Here is a 22,543-nt window from a genome sequence, read left to right as displayed (position 1 = left end):
AGCCTGGTACTTCTGCTTAGACTCCCCCCAAGAACAAAGGTTGTGATGGGAACTCCACAGTGCTTGAAATCCCCAAGCCTAACTAAACATCTTCCAAATGTTTGACACCACTACAAAAGGCAAGTACCTCGCACTCCCCGTTGTTCAAATTAAATTACCCGTGTCAGGCAAAACACAACACGAGTCACCACGTAACACTGAAAACAGCACTCTGACATGTAACACTGACACAAATAATTAAATGTAGTCAGATCTTTTTTATTGGAGAAGAGACCATTTTCAAAATGCAAAATACCCTCCCCACATTCAATAAATTCGTATCAAAGCAAATGAAATAATAATTAAAAAATATTTACATTAAAACCCCACCAAATGTCTTCAATACAAGTTTCCTGTCAAGTATCCTAGAACCTCTATCAACAACAACAAAAAGAATCCTACAAAACTTCAGTTTCCAGCAAGTCCAATCCCACAAAAGAACAATCCTCATGGATGCAAAAGTGTTAAACATATACAGACAGTGAGATACCCACAGAAGTGTTCTCCTTGCTGCATAAATTAATTTTCAAAGAAAACATTCTTCACTGGCCATGCATAGCACATGTAACTGCATCTTTTCAGTATATTTGTTGGAAATAATGTAACTGTTACCATGCTGTCAGGCAAGAAAGCTACAGTACTGTTGTCCCATCTGAAGCGCTAAATATATGCCAAGAAAAATCAGTTGTTCCTCCCAGCACCGAACGGGAAGTATTCAGGGAATTCATGAATAATTTTTAGTGCCTCATTGTAGAGTTCCAAATCTGAAAGAGGGCAAAGAAAATTGTTATGATGCAGAAACTAAATTCCCCACAAGTAAATGAGAGCATTAAAGCACTGCTTATTCTAAAGCAGTAGAGCTGAGTGTTCCCAGCCCCGCACCTCCTCCCCAGTTTTCCCAAGGCAGCCACACTCCCATTGCTTGCTTTTGGGAGGGTCATTTTTAGGCCTGCTAGGTGCAGAGTCACACACAGCCCAATGCAAGGCAAGAACCACGAGGCTGCGAGTGGGAGAATGACCAGACCATGATCTAGACTGGCTCCAGCTTCAAGTCAGTCTCTACAGTTTGACATTAAAACAGAGTACTTGGTACAGAATTTTTCCCATGACACTCTCCTTTTCGACATTCCACTCCATATCTGGCAGCTTGAAGAAACACCTTGTCCGTAAGAAAAGGTAACCAATCAGGCTCTCCCATCGCACTTACTGAAGATTTCAGAATACAAAATGAATGTGTCATAATGTGTATTCTTACTTACCAAATGGACTTTTATCTTCTCTGAACTGGACATATGACATGCACATGATGGTTGCCTGATTCGTTACTCTTCCCACCACTTCAATAACTCCCGAGATCTCTTCATCTAGCTAGAAGACATACCAAATATGCAACCAGTATCACTAAATTAGCTGCTGTCTCTACTGCACAGCACTTCAGCTAGGAACTGTCCACAACTGAGTCTGTTCATGACAACAGATTGTGTTCCATGTCAAACAATACAGTACTACTGAACACCCCTGTCCATCTCCCAAAAAAACCCACAAGAGCCTTGAGCTGCTTAAGATTTACAGGTTTTGTAACAACCAGTTCAGTACTGACACAAAAAAAATACGAAGTGGCATCAGAGGGCAGACACCAGTTCGTAAGTATATAACACTGTGTCATTTAATCACTGAGCAGAGACTCCTCTAGGACACAGTGAGCAGAAGAATCTAGATTTTAATGCATTACATTCAAACATGAGTAAATTATAGAACTCTAATAGCTAAGGAGGTGTCACACATCCCAGAGAGCAGTTCCAATATTCCAGATTCAGGAGGTATAATTGGAAATTATTTCTAATGTAATCTGTCAGTAAGTGTTCAGAATACAAAGACACTGGCAACAACAAGCCTTTGGTTGAACACAGTGGAAAAAAACAACCTAAACATTTTATCTTACTCCAAAATCATATAGCTTGAACATGTTTCCTTTCTTTTTTAAGATACTAATTTTAAGAGGGCAGTACTATTTCAGTAACATTTTTCCAATATGCAACTCTTACTTTTAACTTTCTAGCCAGTTCCCTGGAACACAGCAATAGATTCCCTCCCCTTCCCATAACTTTTTCCTCTGTTGAAAGGAGGAACTACACACACATAAATAAAGGGAGGAAAAGTTAGAAAGCATTTTTATTTGCAAATACAGCAGCTCCTCCATTTACGTCAGGCAAACCAGAGAGACTGACCTGGCACGTTTTTTCTGCACACACCGGTTTCTCCTCCCTTACACACCAATACAGACTGCGAAGTATCTAACATTGCAGCTATGCATTTATGAAATTTGGCTATTTGCTCAGTTACAGGAAGCTGTGGAATCGTTGGTCAGATGCTGACATCTTAAGATTTAACAATCCAAGGCAGGAAACCTTTTCATAAGCTCAAGAAAGAGTGAAGGTACAAGCAGAACTTGTAGGAAATGCATTTTCTTGAAGTTTGACGATGTTAGCAAGCTTCACATTTATAAGACAAAACTCTCTGAGAGATCAAACTGCACTTTCCACCAACAAGGTGAGACTCCTGTCTTCAAAGTCAGAGAGTATCATGTGCTATCATTTCACATGGAAATAGCCAGATTTCTCAGCGTTTAACAACTCATTCAGAGAAAAAGATGTGGAAAGACTACACACAGGCTCAGTTAAGCTGGAGCATTTGCCATCACGATGAAAATAATCTTTTAATTGCAACACTTCTTAGAGGAAAAAAAACCCCATAAAGACAGAACAGAATGCCAGGGTGTTATTTCCTTACTGGTACGTGATAACAAAGAAAGCAATATTTCTGTGCAGTAGTTATTAGCATATCTTACATCCAGCGCATTAATTGCTACTTTTTTTTTTTTTTTAAGAAAGAATGCTTCAAGCTAACTATGACATTTATTAGAATACTATCATACAATCGTAGGTTGGAAAAGAGCTCTAAGATCATCAAGTCCAACCGTCAACCCAGCACCACCATGCCTGCTAAATCATGTCCTGAAGTGCCACATCTACACGTTTTTTTGAACGCCTCCAAGGGTGGTGACTCCACCACCTCCCTGGGCAGCCTGTCCCAGTGCCTGACCACTCTTTCAGTGAAGAAATTTTACCAAATATCCAATCTAATACCTCCCCTGATGCAACTTGAGACCCTTGCCTCTTGTCCCATCGCTAGTTATTTGGGAGAAGAGACCAACACCTGCCTCACTACAACCTCCTTTCAGGTAGTTGTAGAGAGCGATAAGGTCCCTCCTCAGCCTCCTATTCTCCAGACTAAACAGTCCCAGTTCCCTCAGCCGCTCCTCGTAAGACTTGTTCTCTAGACCCCTCACCAGCCTTGTGGCCCTTCTCTGGACATGCTCTATCACCTCCATGTCCTTCTTGTAGTTAGGGGCTATGACAAGCGCTCTAAGAATATAGACAAACATCAACTCAAAAGACTCTTGAAAACATCATATTCTTGGGTTTTTTGGATTATCTTCACAAAATATTCTGCTAGGCATATAAAGCAAAAGGAAGTAGAGCTAATACATGTAGTAGAATTTATTATACTGTAAACAACAAATAGAGTTAAGACAAAGTAGTGAAACAGGAATGTGTCTGACAAGGAATGAATTCTCTCTTAACACCGGCTGAAAACCGATGAAGACCAAAGCAGTTATTTAATATGAAGACTGCAAGTTAGCTGGAAGATGTAAGAAGCATGAAACATAAAAGGGAGAAACCAGGGATTTTGGTTTTTTTCCTGACTAAAAACTGAATACGTGTATTACCTGAAATCGAAAATAACTCCTGAAACACACAATGTTTAGAGAGGAGACACTGTTCTATTCTGTGCATAGTTAGTACCACCTGTTAGCCATACCCACCTAACTACCACTGGTTAGTTGCCTTCTCACTTCAGTTTAAAGATATAGTACTCCTAAAATTCACTAGGGATGCTCAGTGGGTAAGGGTCTTTACCTGGGCCAGGGTCTTCAACTCAGGGGGTGTGATTTTTACTGTTACAATGAGGGTAGCAACTAATGACACATGAATAGTCAGTTCTTCTGCCAAGTTTTCAGCATACATAAAACATCCTAATTAACCTTCTCAAGGTCCAGTTGATCCAGCATGTCCTGGGTTAAAGCTACCAAGTATTTGTTCTTCTGATTAGAGATGATCTAATGTTCTCCACCTATCAGCAACCTCCTCAGTCCAACAAGTCTGTAACCATCATGTGTTCTTTATCTGGAACACTAGCTACTACTCAGATACTTTTTCATGAGTCAGTAACAATCCTTAAATTATAACCTTATTCTTAACTGTTAGTTTGCCTCATTAAAATACATACAAATATTAGTCACCATGGTTACTTGAAAGGCATGCACAGGTTTCACAAGGGACAAAACCTCACAAGGAAAAAAGAAAATCTGAGATTTTTTTTTCCCTGAGTAAAAACTCCACACGTTCAAGGCATACACAGGTTTCAGAAGGGACAAAATCTCAGGAAACAAAAAGCAAAACCAGACATGTATTTTTTTCCTGACTGAAAACTCCATATTGGGAAGGCACGCACAGGCCTCTTCACCCCCGGCACCCACCAGGGGCACCGCCAAGTATTTCCAAACTTACAGGTTCGCTCAGCTCCACGGTCGTGTGTTTCCCTTCTCCGTCCGAGAGCACGAAGAGCTTCCCCGTAGGGTGAATCTACAGACGACATCAGGATCAACAGGCAGCCGCAAGCGCTACGGGTTTACCTGCCCCAACTAGAACCCCGCAGCGGGCCTTCCTCCAACCGACCCCACCGCCTCCCGCCCTGCCCCGGGGCTGACCGGAGCCGCCGGCCTCCCTCAGGTAATGCGGCCTCCCCACACCGGACCTCCCCACAGACAGGGCCCCAGCCCGGAGCAAGGCCCTACCCAGGCCGACGGCGCGGCTCCCGCCCCGGAGGCCCCGCAGCGCAGGCCCAACCGCGGAACGGATCGCGGACCTTCTCGACGCGGCCCACGAAGCAGACGGGCTTCCCGATGTGCTGCGCCAGGTGACCGGTGGCGATGCGGGGCCGCGGCACCTCATGGACGTCCCCCATCTCGGAGCGATTTCCCGCCCTTTGTCGAGGGGTGGGGCGCCGCTACCCTTGGCAACGGGGGGGCGGGGGCGGGACTTCCGCTTCGCCTGACGCGATCCGGAAGCGGCGGCGGCGGTTCGTGAGCGGCGGCGGCGGGCGGCCGGGCCGGTGGGTGACAGCGGGGCGAGTGTCGCCGCGGCGGGGAGGCCGGCGGGGGACCGAGCCCCGGGGAAGCCCTGACTTCCCCGGGGCTCGGTCTCCCGCCGGCCTCCCCGCCGCGGCCCGGCCGGCCCCTTCCAGCCCTATCCTGTCATTTACTCTCTTTTTTTTTTCTTTTTTTCTTAAATTACCTCACGTTTTTCCCTCACCTAACGGCCGTTTCCCCTTTCCCTTTAGAGACCGGGCTTTACTCGAGCATTGCGTGCAGTTGGTGGTCTAGTTTGGAGAGGAGGAGGCCGAGGGGTGACCTCGCTGCTCTCCGCCGCTTCCTGAGGAGAGGACGTGGAGAGGGGGGTGCTGAGCTCTCTCCCCTGGTACCCAGTGACAGGAGACTGTTGCATTCTTGAGTAAATCACCATGTTCTTTATACGCCAGGCTGACTAAGGGGGCATCTCTGCTCTGGGTAGATGTCGTTGCAAAATAGGAGGAGTAGTGTTCCGGGAAGTGCATCCCGTTGTAACGGTGTTAAGACAGCAGCATGCTGTGGGTGCCAGATCAACCTTGGTGCAGCTCTTTATTGTATCCTAAACCTCCATCATCATCATCACTGGAGTCCTGTGTCCGACTCTGGAGCCCTCAGCACAAGTAAGACATGGACCTGTTGGAGCGGGTCCAGAGGAGGCTGCAGAAATGATCAGAGGGCTGGAACACCTCTGCTATGAGGAAAGGTTGAGAGAGTTGGAGCTGGTCAGCCTTGAGAAGGCTCCAGAGAGACCTGACTGTGGCCTTTCAGTATCTGAAGAGGACCTATAGGAAAGATGGGGGCAGGCTCTTTAGCAGGGCCTGTTGTGATAGGACAAGGGGTAATGGTTTTAAACTAAAAGAGGGTAAATTTAGACTGGATATAAGGAAGAAATTTTTTATGATGAGAGTGGTGAAACACTGGCACAGGTTGCGCAGAGCGGTGGTAGATTCCCCATCCCTGGAAACCTTCAAGGTCAGATTGGACGGGGCTCTGAGCAACTTGATCTAGTTGAAAACGTCCCGGCTCATTGCAGGGTGGTTGGGCTAGATGACCTCTAAAGGTTCCTTCCAGTCCAAACCATTATATGATTCTGCTATGACGTGGGAATGGCTCAAAACTGCGCCAAGAGAGGTTCAGACTGGACATGAGGAAACATTGCCATTCTATAAAAAAATAGCAAAGCATTCTGTAATTCTATAATTTCTTTAGTGAGAGGGTGGTCAAACACTGGAATAGGCTTCCTAGAGAGGTGGTCGATGCCCCAAGCCTGTCAGTGTTTAAGAGGCATTTGGACAATGTCCTTAATACCATGCTTTAACTTTCGGTCAGCCCTGAATTGGTCAGGCGGTTGGACTAGATGATCGTTGTAGGTCCCTTCCAGCTGAACTATTCTATTCTATTCTATTAATTTAGTTTAATTTAATTTCACCATTAAAGAGCTTACGCTGTATCCCCACGGTCAGAGCAACTGATGGGTGTAAGACAGAGCTAGCATTTGGGCGTGGCACTCTCACCACGCATCTTGTCTTTTTCTGTGTGTTTCCCTGTCCCATGCGTGGAGAGGTTCCTCCCAGTTGTCCTTGCAGCAAAGGTAGCTGATGGTATCCTGGGATGCATGAGATGTAGCATTGGCAGCAGGTCAAGGGAGGTGATCCTTTCGCTCTACTCAGCACTGGTGAGGCCACACCTGGAGTGCTGGGTACAAGTTCTGGATACAAGAGAGGTGTGGACAAACTGGAGAGAGTCCTGTGAAGGGCCACAATGGTGGTGAAGGGACTGGAGCACCTTACGTACGAGGAAAGGCTGAGAGAGCTGGGACTGTTTAGCCTAGAGAAGAGGAGGCTCAGGGAGGATCTTATTAGTGCATATAAATACCTGAAAGGAGGGCATGAAGAGGATGGAGCCAGGCTCGTTTCAGTGGTGACCAGTGACAGCACCAGAGGCAATGGGCACAAACTGAAACACAGGAGGTTCCCTCTGAACATCAGGGAACACTTTTTCGCTGTGAGAGTAACCGAGTACTGGCACAGGTTGCCCAGGGAGGTTGTGGAGTCTCCATCCTTGGAGATGTTCAGAAGCTGTCTGGACATGGTCTTGGGCAACCAGTTTTAGGGGACTCTGCTTAACCAGGGGGTTGGAGAAGATGACCTCTGGAGCTCCCTTCCAACCTCAACCATTCTGTGGTTCTGTGATTTCCTTTCCGTTTCCAGGACTGGTGTTTCAGGAAATACTTGAGAAAATATAGCACTGCCACGGCTTACAAGGGCAATCCCAACACGGCCTGTGTGCTGGCTGTCTCTTCTCACCAGCCTCGGTTTAGTTCAGCTTCCTAACCAGCATGAAGTGGTTTTTGTTAGTTGGCTGGGTTAGTGTTCTGAAGGCTCGACAAGCTGAACCAGCTTGCCAGGGAAGCAAGCTACCGCCAGAAGCTGTGCAGAACCAGCATGTGGCTGGGAAGAGGAGTGCTGTGGGGTTGTATCTTCAGTGGGGCATAGCTGATTGTCATCTACTCAGCGTCACTATGCCATTCACCTTTTCAGTAGTTTGTTTGCAAGGGAATATCCATCTCCGTAGCACACCTTCAGAGATTTTAAAGGAGAGTTCTCATAAATGTAACAGTTGGGAGCAAGATGCAGCAGGCTGCTGCAAAGAGGCTCTTCTAGGGCTCTTTGTCTGCCACATTTGAAGGGTCAGCTGTTAGAACAACATGTTGTACGAGTTCTTACAAATATGTGTCTGTATCATGCGTAGCAGCTGTTGAAGGTTTGCAGTCACAAGAGAACTGTTTGCAGAGAAAGAAGTAGGTTTGAACCTATTGAGTACTGTATCTAATAAACACCTAGCTTTCTATTTCAGCATTTTCTGTCTTTTACAGGGTTTTGAATGTTGCCGTTGGTTTGAGTACTGCTATTTCACTCCTGGCTTTCCCTTTTTCACCTATGCTTTTATTGTCTGACTGGATTGTGGTTGATTTTTGTGATTCAGCATCTTTGAGTGTTTTTATACTATGGCAATCTGTGTTGCACAGTTCTTGGTATTTCTGCTTCCCTTAAATTTCATAAAAGCTTTAAAAATAAATATTCACATTTTATGTAAGTAAAAAAGTCTGTTAGCGTTTTGTAATATGTATATCCCTTTTTTGTCTTTGTGTTTTTCTTGACACTTTTCCTTTCTTCTGCTTTCAAGAAGCACAAACTAAAGGAATATGGCTAATGTTAATGCCAGATTAAAGAAATTATTTTTTGTTTTTTTTTTTTTTTCTTCTTCCCATAGTAACTTACACTAGGCCAAAAGCTTTTAAACCGTTCTTTTGGTGTCACAGAGAAGTCTTTTTGACATGCATGTTCTTGACTCTTAATTTGGTTGTTTTCATATCACAGGCAGGGCTGTACAGGCCTGTGAATATCTTGCTCTTTTTGCGATTGCCACTTTATTGTTGAATCACAGCAGATGCTAATAAGGAATAGAGAATTGCTCTGCTTTCTCCTTCCGTAGATTATATAGTTTAAACGGCTAGATGTGGAATTACTCCAGTTCTTTCTTCAAGGTCAGTTTTGTGTCTTGTTCTGACCTCATTTAATTATTTATGTAATTAGTGGCAGTGCCACTGCAATTCTGCTTTGCTGTATTCCTGGGCATCCTCTCTTCAATATCTTAGTCTGCATCTTTGGTGTTTTTAATGTTAAATTACCTTTCTCCTCTTGTCAGTTGTGAACATGCAGGGAAAAGCTGAAAAGTAATGTGAAATGTGCTAGGATCTTCATTGTATAGAAAAAATTTTGTTGTATTTAACGTATTGGTTTGTCTCAAAGGTCGCCCATACTTCTTGTCAAAGGAGACTGACAAAATGCTGGAGGAATAAATTAACTCCTTTGTGCAGCTCTGTAACTCATCTTTGTCCAATCCCACGTATGTTCTCAGAGCCTCACAAAAAGACAAAATATGTTTTGCAGCCTCACAGAATTTCTGTAGTTCACAGTTTATTACTTGCTAATGACTGAAGCAGTGCCAAAAGCATTATTCTTAACTATCCGTGATTGAGACTGGAGAAAGAAAAAATTGTATTCAGTTTTTGGTGAGGGGGAAACATGAGGAGAAGGGAATTGCATATTCCTACCAAGGGAGATTTTTATCTTTAGGCAGTGAATTCAGTTTCAGGTCTCCTATAGAAATAAAATTAATCCCATCTGGAAGGGAAAAGTGCTGTGCTATATAGGAGAAATTACTGCAGGGACGTGGTACTATCTCTGAATGGCGGGTGTATTTTCTGTGATTTTGTGCTGACAGCTTTTAAAAAAAACCCACAATGAAGTGCTTTTTTCTCTAGTCTGTGTGATCATGCATCCAGGTCCACAAACTTTAGATTTTGTTTTTACTCTGAAATGAAACTTGTGCAGAAACCGGTTGTTCTCAGCTTTCGTTAGCTGAAACCTCATCTTATCTACAAGTAGTAAAACTCCAGCCTGATTCTGCAAGTGCTTAAATGCACAAGCGTTTCCATTGAACTCTGTTGGTTTTTGTTTTTTGTTGGACAGGGCCTTTGTTCTGTTTTTAACATGTAATCCAAGAAATTTAGTGGTTGCATTTCCCGTTGCTGGAGAGATGTATGTTTACTTTTGAAGTACCACAGTTGATAAAATTCTCAAGAGAGCAAATATCACAAGCATTTGCCTGTCTACAGCTTTTCCTTTACCTATGCCATACTGTACACAGCTTTACTTTTTGTTTCTGTGCCCCCCTTCTATTTTGTTAGTTGTTCTTTGTTATTTAGTTTAAACTTAATATTGTGTTCAGCAAAGGTACAGAAATACTGCAAGTAGCAGTTGGCGAGCTCCTTCCTCCACATCAGTTACATAGACCTGAGATCTACAAGCACAGGTTTTGTTTCTATGCGGTGAACACCCAAAGAAGGAAAAAGCCTCACTAAGCACATTAGTCTTTTTAATATGTGAATTCCTTACCACCTCCCCAACATCCACAATCACAAAACACAATGTATGCTATTTTTCTACTGCTGGACCAGTGGTTTTAACAGCGTAAGAACTCGAGGCCCGAGCTTAAGGGTTACTTTTGTTACCTTTGTTTGTTTTTCTACTTCAAGCAAAGGGATGTATGGGGGGTTTTGGTTTTGTTTTCTGTTTGAGAAATACTGCTGGCAGTGGAATTCAGTTAAACCTACTTCTGAAACTGAAAACTACAAAGTAAAGATCAACCCTCATGTATGTAGATAAGATGAATTTTGCGAGTTTTATGAAAAATTGGGATACTCAGGCTGCCTTCAGTCAACAACAGGAAAAAACCTAGTATGTGAAAGTGCTCGTAACATTAATCATCTAGATCAAATTGTACTGATTGTTAATTTACTATGAACTGAAATGTCTGTTGTCCTTTAAGCAGTGAATTTTCGGTATGTTTAACATGCAGGATTTAAAAGACGACAAATGCATGGTTTCCTGTACAACTCCTTTGTGCCACATATATACTGATTAAGATGCTTTTCTTTGTGCAAGAAAGAAGGGAAGGGGAACACTATGTGATAGAGCTGAAAACTGTACAATAACACAGATCTCAAAGAGAAAAAAATGTGATTGGAGCAACTGCAGCTCTGGCACCTGAAGTGTCTGACCAGAATCTGAGCCTTTACCGAAGCAATCTGTTAGATTTTACACATCAAGTTGATTTTGCTTCTTGTTGTTGCACACTTAGGATGAAGGTAACATTGCATTTTAAACTGTTCCACAACTGCCTCTCCTTCATACATCATCAGAGCAGAAACCTGACTCTTGAGCATTACAGCACAGGTTTTTACCACTTGAGCTATGGGACTGACAACCCTAATTGGTAGCAGGAGAAGACTTATTCCCCAAGGGCTGAAAAAGGAATATGCTGCTGGCGCCATGTGTTGAGCCTGGGCGTGGGGGAAGGTAACGAATAAATGAGGTAATTAGGAGTTTCTACTGTGTAATCTCCACGGAACTGGAAATATCAGTATTTCACGTGGTAAGGTAGGAAAACAAGCAAAAAGGAATAAAGTGCAGATAAGTGAATTACTGCATACCTAGGACTGGATGGTTTGTTCTGTTCTTGTGTACATGCATGTAGTTTAGTTGGTTGCTAGAAATTGCACTGTGTCAGCATAAGCAAGCAGTAGCTGGCCAGCCCGCGGGGTATTCAGTTTTTTAAGTCTCAGGTGTCAGGCCCCAGTTTGAATCGTCGCTGCTTTTGCCATGTTCTGTTTATACACTGTTCCTGAAAGCCAGTGCTTACACTTCGTACAGGACTTTCTGTGATCTGGAGTATGGAAATGTTTGCTATTGCTTGTAACGGCAGAGTGTGAGGCAGTTTGTGTCTGGTGAATAGTCAGTGTTGATTGTGTGGTTAATTGTTACAGGTCACTGGCTCGGGCACCACGCTTATGGTGCCATGAACATTTCGGTGGGAAGTGAGGAATTCCGGCAAATAATGAATCCAGGATTTTTATCTTTCTTTTACTTTTTTTAAACCCAAACACTACATGGTAGCACTCTTCTCTCATCCCCACCTGCTAAAGGCTCTTCTTTGTTAAATTTAGTGTGAAATAATGTTATCGAAACTTGACACGGTACACCTCTTTTCTTTAGATTGGACTCCTTTTCTCTGTTAGAGATGCGTATTAGACATTGCTATCGGTTTGTCAGTCCCTTCTCCTTTCAGTGTTGGTGTCTGCAGTGTAAATCAGGATTCTGCTCCTCAAACTCTGCTTCAAATTTGAAATTACATTATCCCACTTTTCCGAATTTTATATGGGTGTTTTCACAGAATCACAGAATATTCGGGGTTGGAAGGGACCTCTGTGGGTCATCTAGTCCAACCCCCCTGCTGAAGCAGGGTCACCTACAGCAGGCTGCATAGGACCTCATCCAGACAGGTCTTGAATATCTCCAGAGAAGGAGACTCCACAACCTCCCTGGGCAGTCTGCTCCAGTGCTCCGTCACCCTCAGAGGGAAGAAGTTCTTCCTCATGTTCAGACGGAACTTCCTGTGCTCCAGTTTGTGCCCATTGCCCCTTGTCCTGTCACTGGGCACCACTGAAAATAGCTTGGCCCCATCCTCCTGACATCCACCCTTGAGATATTTGTAAGCATTTATTAGGTCCCCTCGCAGCCTTCTCTTCTTCAGGCTGAACAAGCCCAGCTCCCTCAGCCTCTCTTCATAGGAGAAATGTTCCAGTCCCCTCATCATCCTTGTAGCCCTCCGCTGGACTCTCTCCAGTAGCTCTTCATCTTTCTTGAAGTAGGGACCCCAGAACTGGACACAGTACTCCAGATGGGGCCTCACTAGGGTAGTGTAGAGGGCAAGGAGAGTTTTAGTAGAGAAGAGCATCGCGTACCTTTGTTTACACCTTCCCCTCTGCGTGTGGCACACAGAGTGTCTCAGCAGATCACAGGCTGCTCTGGGTTGGCGTTGTCCAGTTATCTGAGTTTGGCCCTTGGGGTCGGAGGTGAGCGCACCTTCCAGGGGTGATGGCTGCTGCGGTGCCTCTCCCCTGTTCTCACTGTCCTGGCACTGTGGACGGAGCTACACTGTGGGAGGAGGCTGGGCAGACTCTCCATTGCTGCCTTCAGTGGTGCCAGATAGGTAGAAAATAGAAAGTGGGTGGTGGTACACTGGTGGTCCTCTCAATAAGCTGAACCTGTGAATACCTGCTTTGTATAGTTCTGTTGGTTGCTCTTCACAAGAGTAACACTTCCTCATAAAGCTTTGCTTATAACTTTTCTCAGAAGAAGAGAAACTTCCTTAAGTTTGCATCTTAAAATTCAGAGTAATTAGAGAATTTGCTTAAAAGAAGGTTTCATGATATATCCATGTTTATGGAGTGGTTCATAGGACTGAATTTTGTAAAAGCTGGCCCAACTGCCTATCTTTTGGCTAATGCTCATGGGATTCTTAATAGAAATTTGTCCTTTAAATTTAAATAATTTTAAGCTGTTCAGAATTGCCTCTATGTAATCTTCCAGTCTTGAGAGAGAACAGATAGTGAACATAATCTTTTGCAGTTAATGTTTTTATCCCACTGTTTTCCTTGGTTTGTTCTAGCTGTTGTGAACTCTGAGTTCTTAGCTGCTTTGGAAAGATTCTTTTAATGCATTATTGTTACGAAAAATATGCAACCTACGATTTTGTTGCAGTTTCTTTTACAGGAATCAGTGGTAACTGTTAATCAAATACACATAAGTTTTAAGCTATCTCTAAGACTGCAAACTGGAAAAATGAAAATAGCTGCTATGCTACTATTGTAGAGGTGGGTGGGTTGTCTTTGTAAGTGATGAACAGACACTTAAGGCTGGATATCTCTAGTGCAGTTTGCTTCATTGAAGTATTCCTGTATTATAAAGCTGCATTTTCTATAGGATCATGTTTTGGGCTTCAAAGTTCAGATGCTTGAGAATGAACTCTGATGAGAAAGTTTGTGTAACAACAATTAAAAGTAGTAGAAAAATATGGAAATGTGCTGTATAAATGCTAAAGAGAGTTTTCTTCTTTCACTTTCCTTTAGAAAGGTTGAAGTGGGTTTTTTTTAATGGTTCTACTCCATTCATAATTTAATAGAAAAGTCTTTTATATTTCACTCTCTTTTTGCTTATTGAAGTAAATTGCTACATCAGCAAGGTAATCTGTCTGACATATAAATGCCTGATATTTCAAATCTGGTATCATGTGTGTGGCCTTTGGCCTGGTGTTATGGGAAATTCTCTTATCTTCTATTTATTAAACATGTTTTGTTTTCATTTTAGATAGCGACTTAGAAGAAAAAAAAATAGAGGCTATGTTCAGCTTCTTCCGAAAAAGTCAAGATTCAAAGAAGGTTGCAGTGCCAGAGAGAGAAGCAGATGGATTTGTTATTGTGGGTAAGTGGTAATTCTGTATAAAGTGATTCTTATAATTCTTGAAATGTAAAAATTTCTCTGAGATGCTTAGGCCAAGTAAAATGTTAAGAGAAGCCATGATAAAAATTGTTCAGAATTCTTAGTTTTCCTGAAGGAGTTCATATTCCTAGTCTCATCATTTGGACAGAATAGCTGAAGTTTTATTTACATAGATATAAATTCTTATTCAAGAGCATTGAAAATGCAGTTCCTTGGTTTCCTCTCATATTGTAAGCAAGGAGAAGTTACGTCCTCACAAAACAAGAAAGCTCAAAGTTGAGGCTTCTAGCTTTATGATCAGAGTTGTGGGAAGAGAATATCTTACTGCAGTCATTAGAGGACGTTTTTTTTTCTGGTTCCTTCCTTTTAGTGTTACCTTCCAAAGTATTTTTATATTAGAAGCCAAGAAACATCTGTGTACCTCTGGTTACATGGTGAATGTAGATGTTCTGTCTCAGAATCTGACTCTTTCTTCGTTTGATGAAAATTAAGCTGTCACTCAAAAAATAATCTGAAGTGTACTCGCTTGTGAACTGGCTAAGTTTGCAGCTTTAATCAAGCTCTTTCACAGTCTTGTAGGATGGCTCAAGCATGCAGAAGATAAAGAATTTATTGCTGTAATGCTGTAACTGATCCCTTTCTTTTTCCTCTATTGAAAATTTGTGTTTTCCTCCTTGTAAATCTGTCATCATCAATAGTCAGCTTCTGCTGCTCTGATTTACTGACTTGCTGCTCTGATTTACTGACTTGTTCTTATCAGGAATTTTACAGTGTTTCTCTATTTAAGTGTTACATCTTGAGCATTGTCAAGTCGTGAAAGCCTCTAGATTATCAGAATCTAACAATATGAGAGACTATTGGAACTCCTGCTGAGGAGAACTTACGTTCTTTGTCATAGCTCTCCCTTAAATCAAATCTGGTTTCACATCTGGGACTCTATGTTGTCATGTTTAATGGCTGCCTTCCACTAGATTTTGTTTATCTGCACTGGTTTTAATGGCTACATCAAATCACTCTAGCACTTCCATTGTGGAAGGGTCAAAGGAGACGCATCGTCATCTCCCAAAAGCCTGCAGACCATTTAGAGTTTCAATTTCTGTAATAGGCAGAGAGTTCTGCACCCAGACTTTGCTTATGTCCCACAATTGCTGGTCCCGATTCTGTATTCTGCGTTGAGACCCCACCGGGAGTCCTGCATCCAGCTCTGGAGCCCTTGGCTTAGGAAAGACATGGACCTGATGGAGCAGGGCCAGAGGAGGCCACAAAAATGATCGGAGGGCTGTAGCACCTCTCCTATGAGGAAAGGCTGAGAGAGCTGGGGCTGTTCAGCCTGGAGAAGAGAAGACTCCAGGGAGACCTTATTGTGGTCTTTCAGTACTTAAAGAGGGCTTATGGGAAAGATGGGGACAAACTTTTTATCAGGGCCTGTTAAGATGGGACAAGGGGTAATGGTTTTAAATTAAAAGATGGTGGATTTAGACTAGATATGAGGAGGAAAATTTTTACAATGAGAGTGGTGAGACCCTGGACCAGGTTGTCCAAAGAGGTGGTAGATGCCCCATCCCTGGAAACGTTCAAGGTCAGGTTGGACGGGTCTCTGAGCAACCTGATCTAGTTGAAGATGTCCCTGCCCATGGCACGCAGGTTGGACTACATGATCTTTAAAGGTCCCTTCCAGCCCAAACCATTCTGTGATTCTATGATACTCCAGTTGACTTTAAGCAAAAAACACTCACTACCCACCGCAGTGGAACCATCAGCACCATGTGGATGTTTGCAGAATTTCTGACCTTCTTGCCAAACACACAATGGGAAGCAGCATTGCTGTCTCAGTTTTTCAGTTCCTGATTTTAGACTGAGATTAGGACTACCAGTTGCATGCATCTTTGAGATCTGATAGGAGATTTTTAGCTGTGTGCCAAACCAAAATACTGACACTCACCTGTCATCTTCTCTGTGGCTAGAGAGAGTAGGAATGGATGGTAGGCTGGAATTTATTTTATATAATAAAAGCCACAAGATGTGAGAAATTCCTTAAAAATTACTACTCTTCAAAATCCCCAAGCTACATGAAAACTTACTTGTTTTTTGAATTCTGGCTTTCAGAATGTTAACTTTAAAAACAATTCATGATGATCAGGCAAACTCCTGAAACAGCACTGCGGGGCACCCAGCGTGCACAGCCAGGACGGTTGTGTTGTCTCTCCCGAGCGTCTGCAGGCAGCGCAGGTCTCTGAGGATCTCGTGATCTGAGTCTTTCACTGTGCCTGAGTTCAAGTCTGCTTTGTAGACTTTTAAATTGTGTTTTAAAGTCCAATCTGTCTCACGTATTTAAGAGTTGTTGGGTTTTGGTTTGTTTTCTTTCAGGGATCTTTTTATGTGGTAAATTGGCATGGAGTAAATGGCTTGGAGAAGCAGCTCAGTTGCTGGTGCTGATAAGTCTGATTTGTAAACATATTTAACTTCTGTTTCCTCCTCAAACTTAGCACAGCTTCCTGGTTCAATTTTTTAGGTGTAAATTAACATGGATTTTCAGTACTGACCAATGGCTATTATGTCAGAGCTCTGTTCTTAGCCTTAGGTGCAGATTTCTTAACAGGTGGTAGGGAGTATCGTTATTGACTTATAGGGAGCAGGTGACTGTCACCTGAAGGTTGTTTTCTGATATTCAACAATTTTGGTGTAGAGTTTTTTAAAGTTTTAAGAGCAAGTTCCCAAGTAAAAAAGGATAGGCATGGGATTGTTGTTAGAGTGGAGTGGACAGATGCAGGGAGGCTGTGGCCATGGTCAGAAGGGTTGGCAGGAATTTTATAGTGAAGGTACACTCCTGCTCTGTAAACCTCCCTTTTCCCTACTGTGCTGTCCTAGATGTTTGGGAGACATCCAGAACTAGTAAGCAAATTTTGGATTAACACTTATTTATTGTGCTTCTCCCTGTTGGAGCAAGCATGATTTTTGCCTGTTATGTTTCCTCTCAAGAGAGCATACATAGCCATAGACATAAGAAATTAAGTGTTCTGAAATCTTTTCCCTACAAGGAGAAGGACTTGTGGTATTTAAGTGAATCCTGGATCTGTTGAGTTAACCAACGTGTACCTTCTGTTTCAATGCTGATGTCTGAAGAGAAGGAGCTCTGCAGAACAAATGTGGTAAGACTTGTACCAACATCTAAAGCCTCACAGAAAAGGAGGTGGGAACTGCTGTTTTTCATCCTCTGAGATGAAATACAGTATTACTCAAATAATTCTTCATTATTAAGAAAGTAGAAGTAGTATTAGATGAAAGGTAGAAAGTTCAGGAATTTTTTTTGCAAGAAGCAAGGTGTTGTAGTCATGCTGTGACGAAGTCAGAAACGTAACAATGCAAAAAGTGTACACAACTGATAAATTATGATGGATGATAGCAGATATTCTCATCTCAAAATTTTGGTGGTCGGGTATGACTTACTATTTTAAGGTAATCTCTGCAACCTTTGGCTTTATCTTATATGAGGTACTTGAACCTTTCTCTGCTGTCTTCAGTATATGTATTACTGAGTTAATTCTGTATTATAATCCCTTCATATGGGACCATCCGCATCTGTAGGCAGGAGCATCCTCACTCAGCTGTGAGACTGTGAAAAGTATAGTTTACAGCCAACTGAATGTTTCCCTTTGTTAACTGCAGTTATATTGCAAAATAACATCCTTAACAAATCAAGAAGTCTTCTGTACTAAAGATGTAAAGAAGTAAAATGATCAACACTAGTCAGACTTAAATTCTGGAAATCTTGACTGTTTTTCTGAAGAGCAATTTTACATATATTTGTTCCACTTCAACTCCCCATTTCTGTTTTGATGTGAATTTATTCTGCGTGCAGATAGTCTTTGGTGTACTTTTTACTGTGGAAGGAAGGATTGGCTCAATTGCATATTTGAATTAAGGGACACCTGCAGTGTCACCCAACATGTAATAAAGACCTATTTGTTTACATATTGATCTCAGTAATACAGATCTCTACATATGTTTTTAAGAACTTCTTAAGTGTTTGCTTCTGAGAGAAATGTGCAGTTTTAAAATCTTCAAGAGTGAGCATGTTATGAAATGCAAATTTAATATACTGATCCTCCCAAATCAAAGGACTACCCCATACTAGTTTTTTACTGCAATTCAAATGGCTTTCTGGTTTCTTCACTCTTTGTACACACTTCAAAAATTTAAATGCATCGAGAGATTTGTAAAATCTTGGTGTTGTTCCTGCTGTTTGTTTTCTAGAAGTCAGTAGCAATGTGTAGTAAATTCCTGTGAATCTCAACGTTGTTTTTTTCATTAATATCTAAGGACCTTTTAGTGGTGCTAGTTAGGAAGACTGGGCTGCTGCAGTGTTTTATAATATACTATTACATTAAAGAAATGCACAAGGCTTTGTGCCAGTTGGAAAAAAGCAGTGTCTCGATGTCCTCTCACTTTCTGCATCAGTGGGCTTACATTATGTATTTTTTTTATATAGCCGTAAGTGCTTGCAGTTTTCCACTAGCCAAGCTAATCTTTCACTATGTTGTTAAAGTTTAGAAATAAATTTGATACTAACTTTATATGAGATTTAAATAAATCTTTAAATATTTTTGTATTTAAAGAATACTTTAGATGTGTCAGCCTATGCCACTGTAAGTGAACACTTTTAATGCACACCAAGACATTACTGTATTAAGTGACCAGTTTCTTGAAGTACTGCTTTCTGGGTTTTATACTTAAAAATCATTAGTAGCTCATTTGGGTGTTGAATTTTACAGTCAGAGCTAACTGAAAAGGGAGGAGGAGGAATTCAGAAGAAACAGTCCTCTCCTGTTGCCGATCCTTAGTTGCATAAGAAGGTAATGGCTACCCTTCATTCAGTAATGAAGTCAAACTAATCCTCTTGGGTACTAATTTTGCACAAAAACAAACTGCATTTTTCAATAGTACCGCTAGATGGGGATTTTTCTTGTATTCAAGAGTTGTCGGGCTTTTCTCTCTTTCATACACAGACACAACACACACACAAAGTGAAGTAGTAGTAATTATCAGTACACCATTTTATTACACTGTAGGTTTTCGTCAGATTTATAAAAAGCTTTTTAAAGCCTAATATCAAATCTATAATGGCATTCCAACCTAATAAAAATAATGAAGCTTGAAATGTTGACAGCATGTATCTAGATGTTGGCTTGTAATTCCTTCCAAACAGATCTGTTGAGGCCCATGTGGGACCTAAATAACACAAAGAAGTAAATTTGCATATTTTACAGCAGGGGGAAAAAACAGAATGCAAAAACATGAATAATTAGGAGCACAAGCTTCATGCTATATTAATACTATTGAAAAGCATGTGTTGATTGTATTCTGAAAGCCAGTAGTGATTTGGTTGAGTGAACTCAGTCAGCATCTCTTATGCAGATTAAAGGAACTGGGTTACAGAACAACTGAAATTCATTGTTTTGCTGTAAAAGGAGGTATATTTCTTAAAAGGAAATATTTTTTTTTTTCCTGGATTCTGTATAGCACAGAGAATCTTTTTTAAATGCCTCATCAAAGCATGTTTTTGTTGAGAAAGGCCTGTTCCATTCTTCATTTACTTATACACCTCTAGCTTTTAAAAATAGTTCTCTCGGCCACAGATCAGATGTTAGCATTTTTAGCACCTTAGTATACATGACCTACTTACTTTTCAGTCCATTACATTTCTCTTTTTTTTTTTTTTCTTTCTAAGGCTTGAGCACCTGAAACACATTTATGATGATTCTTTGCTACCTATTTGATTATTTTTTAATTTGAAAAAAAGCCCTTTCTTAAATGTTAGCATACTGGCCATTTTTTGATCTGAGTAATACGAATCATTGTGTTGGCTTCTGTTGATTGCAACATAAGATGTATGACATACTTTTTATGAAAAAAAAAGTTATTTTCTTAAAACTGGTACATAGTAGTAAAAGTGATTTATTGATTGCTTTGGCTGAATATTGTTTTGGCCCCTTAACTCACAGCTATCTCCAAAAGTTACCTGATTTTGAACACTGACTTAAGGGAGGAGAAAAGAAAGATGATGAACACTTCTTGTTTAATTTCTACAGCAGTTTGATTTCTGGGGTGCAAAAAGAAGTTAAAGTATGTGCTGCTGAATCAGAGAGCTTTAGTTTGGGGCTTTAAGACAGGCAAAAATGCACAGAACCAAACGTTTTCAATCTGTCTTTTATGCACATCTTCTTAATTTGCATAACCAAAAGAGGAAAATGGTAAAATGTACCAGTCTTTTTAGAAGTTGATGTAATTGTAAGAGGTTAAAGAGGCATCTGGCAAAAGGTTGTTTTGAGGTCACACATGCATCTGACAGTTTGCTGCCAGCCCTCTAAGAAAATATTGGTTGGAGTTGCATTCCTGTTTTTCATATTAACTGCCTTCTGACTTGATGTATAACAGCCACTTTCTACATGTCCAGGTCTCCAAACTGCTCCTGAGAGGTTTGGTCCTACTGATTTTAACTCTTGCAAATAGTGATGGAGGTAGAACATGCTGAAGTAAGAAAATCCTTTTTTTGCTATAAATTTACACACAGAGAAGATGAAGGCATTTCTTGGACATGGCTGTTCTGCAGTGATGTATTCACACAGTCGACATAGTATTCTTTAACCATTGCTTATTGTAGGGTGATTGCTTTTGACACCTGGATTCTGACAATGTTACTTCCATACACAGTAGTTTACTCTTGAGTAGTAGTGCCTTAGTCTATTGGGCCATATGGCATTCTTAAAGAAATTTGGAGTTGGATTATAAGAAACGAAAATACTGATTGCTTGTTGTAAAACAGAGTAAAAATAGCAATATGTAGCATAAAAGTAAGGATTTTCAAGTGCTTGCTGTAAACTTTGTTTCCCAGAATATGCTGGTCATTAAATCTCTTTTAGAATTAAAAGCTTCTTTGCTTTATGATGCAAAAAAAAATAGTTCACCATATGATGATATATTTTTAGCCCCAGTCTGATTTTCCTATATAAAGTGAACTTACAGCTAGGGCTAACTGAAAAACAAGAGGTGGAAAATGTATTGCAGGAGTGCAAGTTGCTATTCTGGCAAGTGATAAATTCAGGCTGAAGTCCATCCTTCAGCAGTTTGCAGCATAGTTAGAAGACCATTCTTTGCAAAGTGAGCCCTAGTCATTAGCCCATGCAATCACTGCCTGTCTGGTTGGAGTTATTCAGACTTCTACAGATGTTAATCAATGTTAATTTTCTCTGAAGGAAATGTTATGTTGAGCTGATTTTACACACATCTCTCCCTATCTCTAGCCAATAAATGTTTTTATTGTACATTTTTTCAGTGGAAGAAGAAAAATTACTTTGCCAAAGACACATTGTCTTGTTTATTTTTAATTAGGTAGTATAAAGAAACTCAAGAAGGTTATGTTCTGTGTTTCACGAGTGTTTCAAGTCAGTCATGTCAGAGGCCTCAATATGAACTAGTAACAGAAGTGTAAGGCTTTCCTTTGAAAAATGAAAGATGGCTTGTCACCTTGTGCATAAAGGTGTTTTTTCTTTAGCTGCACTTTCTTGATGTACTAGGTTAAGTACCTTTCAGTAAGGCCAAAGAAACTAAAGGATATAGATGATTCATCCAGTCAATTGTTTTGAACTTCAGTGCTATTTCATCTGCTTCTGCAATAACACATCTTTGGTGGTTGCCAAAAATGTAATGTGCTTTCTGGTCTGTGCTCACACAGCTCAGTGATCTTCAGCTTTTTCATGCTGCTTTTCCCTCACAAATGAGGGCTGCGTGGAGTCAGTTCTGAAATTATTCTTTCTTTCCTTCAGTCAAAAATAAGCATTTGCTCACAGCATTGACCATGCCTTGCTGGGGAAATTATACAGTAATCATTTTTTGTGACCGTGATCACTTCACTTTGTGCTTTTTATATCTTTTAGTAAATTATTCTAGTGCTATTTCCATTGTCATGGCAATGTCCTTCTGTGTGATAGTAAAAAAATAAAAGGGAATGCAAAGACCTAGAAGGAATAGACTGCTTCGTTTGTGCAGTTGGTTTCTTTAACAATTAGTGCACACTTTGCTGTTATTACAGTTAACCATGTACATCACAGGATGTAATCACAGTCTTAATTCTGTATATGGTTTCCTCAATTTACGCATGGTTGTTTGCTACAAAAACTGTTTATGGGGCAAAAATGATAATGGACCGAAAATCATTCAAAAGCTTAAGAGAGTTTAACTCGGGAATGTTCATACAGTGTGAGTGTTCCTCTGTCTTTCTCCCTCCCAGCAGTTGAGATAAATGTGGGACTTCAAATACACTCAGCAAATGTACGCAGTCTCTTAATTT

General features: G+C 41.2%; 2 protein-coding genes across 3 annotated transcripts in view; one reads left to right on the top strand and one right to left on the bottom strand.

Annotated features, from left to right (window-relative positions):
- Nucleotides 1-237: 237 nt before the first annotated feature.
- On the bottom strand, nucleotides 238-5,174 carry RPA3 (replication protein A3). Its single transcript, XM_075419292.1, has 4 exons — nucleotides 5,029-5,174; nucleotides 4,671-4,745; nucleotides 1,299-1,407; nucleotides 238-803 (listed from the first exon to the last, which is right to left on the bottom strand). Exons 1-4 carry the CDS (start codon nucleotides 5,125-5,127, stop codon nucleotides 721-723), a joined length of 366 nt encoding a protein of 121 aa, XP_075275407.1. The 5' UTR covers nucleotides 5,128-5,174; the 3' UTR covers nucleotides 238-720.
- Nucleotides 5,175-5,195: 21 nt separating this feature from the next.
- Nucleotides 5,196-22,543, top strand: part of UMAD1 (UBAP1-MVB12-associated (UMA) domain containing 1) — an 82,730-nt gene continuing 65,382 nt past the window's right edge. For both annotated transcript variants that reach the window (XM_075419290.1, XM_075419291.1), the window contains exons 1-2: nucleotides 5,196-5,274; nucleotides 14,065-14,178. In XM_075419290.1, coding sequence (XP_075275405.1) covers nucleotides 14,097-14,178 — 82 coding nt within the window. In that variant the 5' untranslated portion in view covers nucleotides 5,196-5,274; nucleotides 14,065-14,096. The remainder of the gene's footprint in view (nucleotides 5,275-14,064; nucleotides 14,179-22,543) is intronic.

Source organism: Opisthocomus hoazin, chromosome 4, assembly GCF_030867145.1.
Source record: "Opisthocomus hoazin isolate bOpiHoa1 chromosome 4, bOpiHoa1.hap1, whole genome shotgun sequence".
NCBI lineage: Eukaryota > Metazoa > Chordata > Aves > Opisthocomiformes > Opisthocomidae > Opisthocomus > Opisthocomus hoazin.
The sequence above is the reverse complement of the archived record's forward strand: the minus strand, read 5'-3'. Positions and strand labels throughout refer to the sequence as shown.